At 38.3% G+C, this 10,420-nt stretch overlaps 1 protein-coding gene across 1 annotated transcript; it reads left to right on the top strand.

Annotated features, from left to right (window-relative positions):
* Positions 1-1,289: 1,289 nt before the first annotated feature.
* On the top strand, positions 1,290-9,911 carry ZDHHC6 (zinc finger, DHHC-type containing 6; the record flags this gene model as incomplete). The annotated part of the gene is made up of 9 exons (XM_010148181.1): positions 1,290-1,381; positions 3,481-3,640; positions 4,686-4,847; positions 5,455-5,508; positions 6,764-6,931; positions 7,241-7,282; positions 7,680-7,825; positions 7,914-7,957; positions 9,748-9,911. Coding segments are annotated over 9 exons (972 nt in total), but the record flags the coding sequence as incomplete, so codon positions are not given.
* Between the last annotated feature and the right edge of the window lie 509 nt (positions 9,912-10,420).

The raw sequence follows: 10,420 nt of genomic DNA, 5'->3' as shown, positions 1-10,420 counted from the left end.
CGGCGGGACTGCCCGCCCTAGTGCTGGAGCGGTCTGCCACGAAGGGAGTGTGTGCAGGGATCGGAAAAGGCAGTGCAAATCACATCGCTTTGGATACCACCGTTTCTCCCCAAAGAATGCAGCCAGCCACTCGGGCCACTCCCTTCTTATCTTGTTTGGACATCGCCACTTGCTGCCTCTCTTCCCGCTTTGCTGCTCTTTCCGGTGGGCTCCGGCTCACTCCATCCCACTCCATCCCTTGCCTGTTCGGTCGGTCACAGTGATCTAGGGCTGAACGGAAGCGTTTCTATATTGGCGTTTTATATTTTGAGCACGTTTTATAGGTGCTTCTCAAACAGGAAGCAAGTACTGTTAGCCGGACTGAGAGCTCCAAGGTTATCTGCACACTCGTGCTGACACTGTTATGTTGAAGACTTTGCTGTTAGTAGTAAGGAATAGAACTTCATTTAGACAATTAAATTTTTTTTAACGTGAGCCAGGAAATCTCAGGTTTATCTTATGTTCAACACAGTATTATGAGCCAAGGTAAAAATTTTCATTTCCTTTGCTTCGGTAATCTCTTGGAAGAGTAGTTGTGAGAACGAGAATGATACAGGCTCAGTATCTCAAGACAGCTGCCCAGAGTTTGTGTTCCAGTGGCATGATCTAAAGATTAGTAATAATCACATTTCTGCTTGTGGAATATTTCTCAGGATGGAATGTAGTGATCCTGATGTAGCCCTAGCAAGACAACTGGGTATTCCACTTTTTGAAATGATTTTGGCCAATATTACTAGTTTCCATCTACAAGTTTTTCTGGCTCTCATCTTGCTGTAGTTGGCAAACATGTGTGTAAGAGCGACAGGGTGGCAAACGAGCTAGTTGAACATTAATGCTTGCCAGTACTGCATCTTAGTAGTAAGCCTAGATTGGTTCATGGTATAAAACAGAAAGACAAGATGCATGACTTATTTTGTTTTGTTTTTTAATTATAAAGGCCTCATGATGTTTTTTACTCTCAGAACTTCACTATGAAATCCTGCTTGCAGAGTCACTCTTCCTGATGGAAGAAATGTTTATTTCTTTTAGCAACCAGCACTTTCAACAGCAGGAGATGGTTGTGTTGATAGCCAAGAGGTTATTTCATTTTGTTTTTTTCTCTTGTCACCGCCTACCATTAAGTAGGGTTGGGTTATGAAGCACACCCTGTCAGAAGAAATCAAAGATGCTTAGGTTAAGAAAGTGCCAAGATACGTATTGCCAGTAGAGTTATGTATATACGTTTAACACACCTATTCTTCTGTTTAAAGGAGAAATCTCAGGATTGCATGTATCTCCAGTACTGTAAAGTGTGTCAGTCTTATAAGGCACCACGTTCACACCACTGCCGAAAGTGTAACAGGTATTGTTTTCCTTTAAAACTGCTTTAAGTCTGTATTAAAGTAGCTTCAAATCTAATGGTGAACTATTCATGTAATTCTTCCAAGTCTTGTATTGTGCATTTTTTAAAGACTTCCATATGAACACTATACCTGTTTCAAATATTTCCACTTCTTAGTTGTATGATTTCTGTATGGGTTTACTCTGTTTAATAAATAGATCTGTCTCTAACATTTTCTTTTTAGCTTGAAATCAGTTCCTCTCAAAAATGTATTGACAGTATTAACAAAACATAGCAGTACTGTTTCAGGGAAGTGAGCCTGTGTCAATACCTAAAGATCTTTAAGTCCTTTCTAAGTTCTGAGTCCAAACACTCACCTGCTCAGGAGCAGAAAAGCCTATTCTGTCTCTTTCAAAGTGGGAGTTAACTGTTGTTTGAGTGGAAATTTTCGCCTGTTCTTTACTCATCACTAAAGGGTTTTGGGGGCTTTTTGAGGGGAGTCTGCATGTAATGAACTAAGAAGTCTTTTGGGTCAACTTAAAATTTTGTGCCTTGTTATGTGTTAGTCTTCCAACAGACTTGTTCTGAGATAAAGGATGCTTTTAATATAAATAGACCTACTGGAATTTAGTGCAGCTTGAAAAAAGCAAGGCACTCAGCTGTCTGCAGTCCAGGCTGTGGTTGCATTTATCTTGGGTTTACTGGGCAGGTCCTCCTCTGAAGGACTACTAGAGAATGTGGTAAAGGGATGTTGCAACATATGCGTTCATTTGTTGTTTATATAAACACAAGATGTGCAGTCAGTGTGCTTTAGAAAGTAGGAACTGGAACTGTAGAGCAGTGCTGTAATTTGGCTGCATCATCCTGAGATTTAAAATTACTCTCTTCTCCTTGAGTGCCAATCTTTACACTGAGGACTTAGTAGAAAATGGCAGCAGATGCTGCTGATTGTCTTTGCAAAAGCAAGTTCTTTAAATAATTTATATTTTGTCAAATAAACCAGAAGAAGCTACAGCACATCCTCCAAATCATTTTGCTGATATACTTTAAGAATTTTTTGCCCCCTCAACCCTGGCCAAAGTAACTAATTCCACACGTATTTCTAGCCTGTTGCAATGAAGTAGGTAACTGAAACCATCGCTGAAAGTCATCTGTGCTGTGGCAAGCTTCAGTGCGTGAATGGAGTCGCTTGGTGTAGCCCACCTGAAAGGGGTGAGGTGTCTAGCCAAGATCTAGCAACTCCTTCAGAAACACTTGTGCTGATAATTACATGTTCAAGAACTTGTACGGTGGCCGTTGAGCATATGCTAATGAAGAATAATTCATTCTTTAAAAGGAAGAAACTGAACTTCCTATTGGGAATGGACTAGCTTAAAAAATAATGAGGTCAGTAGTTCCAAAACAAATTTTATTTTCAGAGGAGATGGATATTTGTGTACTTCAGTCCTTTATTTATCACTCAGGTTTGGTGCATATGAATTCCAGCATTATAATTAGTGACTTTTACACCTATTAAATTACATCAATGCAGTTTGGGATGTGGACAAATCCTATATCAGGTGTTTTTTTGAACTTGCAAGCTAAACCAAAATAACTAGTTTTGTACCGAATACAAGAGTGTCTCTAGGGTTTTTACGCTTGTCATATAGATTTTTGAAAAGGACTTAAGGGTGAAATGAGGTCGATACACAGCAAGTGATGAAACTTTCAGAGGGTCTACTACTGAAAAGAAGGAGGCATTAACACATTTCTGTCTGTGTATTTTTATGTGTTTTTTCTTTTCAAGTAGTTCACATAACTGTTTAACTATTGTGTTGATGGTTCTTACACTTCCCGTTCTAGGCTTCTGTCTCCTGGCTCTGGAATATGGTGTTTATTAGCATGGGAGGGATAGTTAGGGTAGGACCTAGAAGCACTTTCTGGTTTGTTTACTCTACAACATGAAATATCATTTTGAATACCAAGAAAAAAGGCCCTACTATGGTGACCTGCTGGTGATTGATGGGTTTAAATCCATCCATTCATAGTTCAGTAGTAGAAAGTTAGTTGTCCTTTTCTTAGAGCTTTTTGGAAAAGCATCATAAATGTCCTTTATATTGATCAATACTTATTATTCACAGATGTGTCATGAAGATGGATCATCATTGCCCTTGGATCAACAACTGTTGTGGATACCAGAATCACGCGTCTTTCACTCTGTTTCTCCTCTTAGCTCCACTGGGATGCATTCACGCTTCTTTCATATTTGTTATGACTATGTACACTCAGCTTTACAACAGAGTAAGAAAACATAATTAAATGCTTAAAAATATTGTTTCAGTCAGATGGGTAACTTATCTCTGGAAATATCAGATGATCTGTTTTCCTGAGAAGCAGCATGTGAAACTGCTTTGTATTCTTTCAACAGGTACTCTCAATTCTGCTCTGCACTTTTGAGAAGTGTGGTCAATAATGGGAGGATTCAGAGAAAGTTGTTTCTATTTTTTTTTCCTTCCCCCCCCGTTGTTTGTCATAATCACTGGGAGTTTCCTAGAGCTTTGCATTGACTGAAGACAGTTTCTGAGTAGCACGTTATAGAGTGAGAGACAGGCTGTGTTTTGGCTGGCACAGAAACTAGCTGCTATTTACTTCCAACACACAAGTTGGATACTATTAATTTTCTTTTGCTTGCCACTTTTTTAGAATTGTATCCCTTTCTATAAGAAAAAAAAAGTACATTCTTTTTGGAACTAAAACTAAATTATGCTGGATTTTTTTCTTTAATGTGAAAATGTAACTGCAGCAACAATGAGCAAAGCTTGTTCTAGAATTACATCCCTTGTCTCAGATCTGTGGTTAAGATTATGAACTTTGATTTCAGTCTTTGTGGTTGCAGTGAAGAACTTGAAAACATCAACTGAGTGTAACATACGCAAGGTGTGTGTTGTATTTGCAGGGCAGTGACGTTGAGAACTGCTACCTGCTAAAGCTTTCAGAGAAAAACCTGCAGCGTTTCCATTGAAAATGGATGCTGCACTGTGCAGATGCTTTCTGTCTGAAACTGGTGAATGCATTTTTTTTCATGTCCAGATATCTTACAAATTTTAGTCCTGACTTGTGGAGCTTGCAAGGTGGTGATTTTGGTTTAGCTTTCCATGGAGCAAGGAATGTATTTCTGCATAGAAGTCTTTGGAACATTTTTTTTTGTTGTTAATTATTCCACTTGCATGTTAAACCTGTCAGAAGTTGGGCACCTACCTTCAGAGACAGACTTCATATTGGTAATTTGTTTTGTTTCAGCAGTCAGAATGTTCTAGAGCTGAATGGTGATATTTTCCCTTTGCAGATATCTTTTGGGTGGAGTTCTGTAAAGATTGACATGAGTGCAGCCAAGAGAGACCCTCGACCCATTATTCCCTTTGGACTGTCTGCATTTGCTGCATCTTTGTTTGCCTTAGGACTGGCATTAGGAACAACTATTGCCGTTGGTATGCTGTTTATTATCCAGGTATGCTTACGGCTTCTGTTAAAAAGAAGTTAAAATCTGTAAATTTTTCCTGATTGTGGATGAGAGAGAGAATTCAGAATTGACACAGGAGCAGTTGTTTAGAGCTTATGTTGCTGTGTAACTTTAACTTTTCCAGGGTTTTATACTGCTTTCTCCCAATTCCTTTGCTGTTACCACAATTATTTTTTTTTCCTCATGGGAGAAATTGGAGGTGAAAATCCAGTGAGCTAAGAAAACATGAGCTAGACTTTATGAACTCTGGAAAAGGCAAAATACTTGGTATTTCAGGAGAATATGTCCATGAAAATAGGAATCAACATGCATGATATGTTACTTCAAATGTTTGAGACCTTTGGAAGGAAACAGAAGTACAAATTTTAAGCATAAACTGAAGTACTGTGTAATACTGTCAAAGTGTGTAATCCTAGAGGATAGCATTAGCATGCATCTATGCTGAATTTTAATTTTGTATGTTTTGTATGTTTCATGTGAGCCTACTGTTGTTTAAAGCAAATTTAGTTTGTTCAGTGACGTTTTCTTTGCCTAGCTTATGTATTTCTGCAGGAACTCAACACTAATTCCACCTAACACTTTCACTTATTTTTAGATGAAAGTCATTTTGACAAATAAAACTTCAATCGAGTCATGGATTGAAGAAAAGGTGAGGTTTTATTACAGCACTCTTGTACTGTATTGTTACAATGATTATTTTCCATATTTATCAATTTATTGTTTGACCTGTCTGGCTTTAAACCAAAGATGTCATTTCAATTCACCACTGACTTAACACCTTCAACCTGCTTTTCCCTTAGCGTGGCTGAAATTCTCTGAAATAGATGAGAAATCCTTTCACTGCATATATTTTTCTTTCCTTTTTTTGTGAATCAGTGTGGCCATAGAAAAGTAACCTCTAGCAAAGTATTGTAAAAGCAGGTTTCACATTTTTTCAGAGGAAATGTAGCCAAGCAGCAGAAGCTATGTTTAGAGGACGCAAAGTGACTCAATATTTAGAAAGTAGTTCAGTGCTACCAGATTATTTTGTATAAGTCCACAAACATTCCATTATTACCTTGTGTTTCTTTTATTCTCTGTCAAAATTAGCATCAGCATCTTGACTCTGTAGAGGTACCTAAGTACTGTAATGCCTTCTCTTTGCACGGAACGTAGCTTAGCTGGATCTTAGACCTTGTTAGACCTTTGAAAAATAGGGCAGTGGAACAGGAATGAAAGAAAACCCCATTACGACTATGCAATAGAATTTGGAATAATCTGTTCAATTTTTTTTTTTTTACTGTAAAACCCAGACTGCTAATATGTCCCTTCTGAAAGCTGCGCATAGGCTGCAGTACAGCAGTGTTTAACACAAACGACCTTATTGCAGCAGAGAACAAACCCTTCGGTAGCTGCTCCACTAGATGTCAGCATTACTGAGAGAATGAAATGAAACGGTGGTGAACACAGGAGACCCAAAACATGCCTGTGTGCGCTGTTCTTAGAGATAGATGGAAGAGACATACCAGTGTTGAATTACGCTCATGATCGTTAATCAAAGAATCCTGAGCTGTGGAAGTCTTTGTATGTAACTGAGAAATAAAAAGGCATCGGCCTTTGAAAAAAGCCATAAAATCAGAGCATGGAGTGGATTAATTAGTGTAGCCAGTTGACTCTGTTGTTAATCAGTAAGGGGGAGGATGCCAAACCAGGCACACTTCTAAATGCCGTGATCGTTGCAAGTAATTTCAAAAGCCTGGGTTAAAAATTCAAAAGCGGGAATTTACTGCTCTTGCCCCCAGATGTTTGCCTTTAGGTCTCCTGGACCCATACAGGGCTTATGATCTGGCCACCTTAATATTTGCCGCTCAGTTGTGGGTTGTAGGGTGTGCTTTTATGTACTGTATTTCTTAATTATTTTCCAGGCCAAAGACAGAATCCAGTACTACCAAACGGGTGAGACCTTTATTTTTCCCTATGACATGGGAAGTAAATGGAAGAACTTCAAGCAAGTGTTTACATGGTCTGGGATTCCAGAGGGAGATGGCCTGGATTGGCCAGTAAGAGATGGCTGTCATCAATACAGTTTGACGGTAATTGATCTTCAGTGGTACCTCATGTTCATCAACCCCACTATCCAACTGCCCACTTACCTCTGCAGTAATATACCAGCTTTTTAAACAACTGAACCAGACTGACTAGTAATACATATATATACTTAAAAAACAGGAGTTCTGTCGAATGTTCTCCTGTTTTTTATAGACCAAAAAGTTGTGCTTTTAAGTACTAATGATACTTCCTGTGTTTGTTGAATGGTTTCAATACCTGACTTCATTTGTGCTGCATACACAAGTCCTCTTAAATGAAACACTGCCTAAATTTTTATTTATAATCATTTATAGATAGAGCAACTGAAACAGAAAGCAGACAAGCGAGTAAGAAGTGTAAGTATTTGTGAAGTTTGGTCTGAAATTACTTTGAAATACCAATATAAATAAATGCAAGTAATTGCTGAAACTATTTCTTTTCTTGATTTTAAACCTAGCAATTAAAGAAAGATTTTGTGTTTCCACACAAACAGTGTGCTGCAACTTCTGCTTAATTAAACTTAGCATTTAGCTTTCTTTGCGTTTGCTCCTTAGTTTCCAGATGGGAAAAAACATCATCATAAAGATGACTGTGCTTCATTGTTAAGCACTTAATTTAGAATTCAGAAGCCCTTTGGCAGCTGTTGTCAATATGCTCACATCTAACTGTATGCCTGAACTGATTTTTCTGTATGAAACTGTCAGCAAGGCTGTAATTCCTTCCAATAATGTTGTGTCCTGTTCAAATTTGTAGGTGCGGTATCGAGCAGTAGAAGATTACAGTGGTGTCTGCTGCCCTGTGACTAAAGGTGTTAAAACATTCTTCACAACACCGTGCACTGAAGAACCTAGAATTCCACTGAGTAAAGGGGATCTGATTTTAGCCACAAGAGGCTTAAAGTTAGTGGCTCCACACCTTTATGTTTGGTTAAAAGAAATAATGAGATGAGTTCTGGCAGCTAATGACCTCTTACACTTTCTTCCCCAGACACTGGATGTATGGTGAGAAGATTCTCGACTCAGCTGCTGATGGTATGAAGCAGTTATTTTCACTTTTTCTTTTGAAATTTGCAAATCAATTTTATAGCTGTCTAGAAATGTGAACAATATTACATGTTTGGTTTTCAAAATGAAGAATGACTGACCTGATTGGCATTAGCTCCTCTCCCCTCTAAAACCAAATCTGCTTTACCTCTGGTAGATCTACCAGTTTTTATAAACATTAGATGAATCTGTCAGGCTGAAAGAACATTCGTCGGCTATTTTATTGAAGGTTGGAAGCGAAGGGGGACACTTTTTTCATATCCTAAGAAAAAGTTAGACTTCTAGACTCTTGAGAGAGATTAATGGTGATTTTTTTTTTTAATATATATTTAAATAGTGGTCTTTCTTAAATGCGTTCAGATTTCCTACCTAAACACCCCCTATACATATAAGACCTGGGATTAATCTCTGTACATCTTAAAAACAAGGTGTTGTCATGTGATCGATTCCAAAACCTTTGACGTGCATTTACTTAACTACAGCTGTCAAAGTTGGTAAAGACTCCTGGTCTGCAGAGAGACAACACCACAGCCACCTTCATTGAAAGCTTTGGTTTTTACTTTAGCCATCGTGCTTAGGACTGGGCTAGAATTTTACCTGCCAGACTTACCATTGAGGGTGCATTGGATTCTGTTGTCTTTTCCAAACAATTGTGAATTCACTGTATGTACATTCCTTGTTAGCAAAAGAGAGGCAGCCAACAGATTGGCTCACCAGGCTGAAAGTGTCCATGCTTTTCATGGGAGGTTGGAGACCTTCATGGACTAGAAGTGCTTCGATAGCTCACTCCATTGAACTCTTTCAAACATCAGACCTAAATGAGTTGTTGAATGAGCATGGTAATGGTTTGTATTGTGATGCTTATTACCTGTGCTATATCGGATGTTTGTTTTAAATCAGGTGAAATGTGGTCTGGGTGGGCAGCTTGGTGTATACTGAGAGGCTGGATTAGAATTCAAAATAACATGCGCATTTTGGAGAAGGAAGCTCCAAAAACAGGATGCCCTTTGTTAGGAATGTACAGCAAAATGCTATAAATAGGGAGGAATAACAGGCTGCACTAAAACAAGATGGAAAAATTAATGATTAAGTAGCAGTTATTCAGAGGAAAACAACAGTCAGTCATAATGTTAAGATGAGTCAACACTTGCAAAAAAAGAAAAAAGCATATCTCTTCCCAGATGCATGAAGTAATCCTTCCATCCTACTCAACATTGGCAGAGACTCAGCTGAAATACTGCCATGGGTAAAAGCAGTTACTGCATTTCAAGAAAGAGGGACATCAGCTGTAAAGGGTTGAAAGGGAAACACTGAGAATAATCAGAGTACTAGAAAATGTGACTTGTAAGGGAAAGCTGAAAGAATTGGGGTGGCTTACCTAGGGAGGAAAAGGAGATGATAAGAGAAAGTCAGAGTGTGCACAAAGAGTCGTCAGCTGCATGGAAGTATGTTGTAGAGAAGGCTGTTAGGTTGTTCCTGGTGTATAGAAGGAGGAATTGTGAACTTGAATTCTAGACAGAAAGATTTAGATAGGGTATTAGGAAAGAATTTCTAACAGTAAGGAAGGTAGAGTACCAGAAAAGTTCGGAGATCTCCACATTTTAGGTAATGAGAGAGACTCCGTGTGTCCCCAGGCAATGATGTTAGGAATGACAGATGTCCTGCCTTGGAGAAGAAAATAAACTAGGTAACCTTGATGGCTCTTCAAGTCCTGTGTGTTTTTCCTCTATAGTGGGTGATGTTTTCTTCCAAGTTAATGCAACTTTTCATGTCTTAAGGTGGAATAAGAGAACGAGGCTGGTTCCCTAGGAAATGTGTGGAAAAATGCCAATATGACTCTGAAACGGATCAACCAGTGGATGGAGAGAAGAAAAAGAGATAGCCTTCTGATTTTTTTTAAATAAGAAATGGAATTTTTACTTCAGACCACAATCCTTTACTTATGCAATGAACATGTTAGGACAAAGTTTTCTCTTCTTTGCAGCTGAAAGGGTTGGATATACCTGTGCCATGGTTTGCATTCTTTTTAAACAATAAATAATTAAAGAAGCCATTCAGTGGATTGCCTTCAAGATAGATCTTTTTCGTACTGTCAGGGTTTGTTTTTTTTTTTTCTTTTTGCGGTTTAAATTGCATTCTGAAGGTTCCTATTTTAGGGTTTTTTTTTTTCTCAACCGCATCTGATTGTGATGCGTGCTGCTTTATCTTTTGTGGTTTACTTTCTCTGAAGCTGCCCCTGAAAACTATAAAATAAACCTCTGATTCAAATTCAAGATGAGATTTGTTACCTGTGACTTTTAATGATGTGAATTGTCCACCTTGAATAAATGATATTCATATTCACTTGTGGATGTAATTGTTCTGAGACCTACAAGAACTTGTTTAGAGGCGTGGGAATGTGAACTGACTGGGAAGTAAAGATTTCACTGAGTTGTTTTTCAAGGTTAAAAA

Source organism: Eurypyga helias, unplaced genomic scaffold, assembly GCF_000690775.1.
Source record: "Eurypyga helias isolate BGI_N326 unplaced genomic scaffold, ASM69077v1 scaffold22603, whole genome shotgun sequence".
Taxonomy (NCBI): domain Eukaryota; kingdom Metazoa; phylum Chordata; class Aves; order Eurypygiformes; family Eurypygidae; genus Eurypyga; species Eurypyga helias.
The sequence above is the reverse complement of the archived record's forward strand: the minus strand, read 5'-3'. Positions and strand labels throughout refer to the sequence as shown.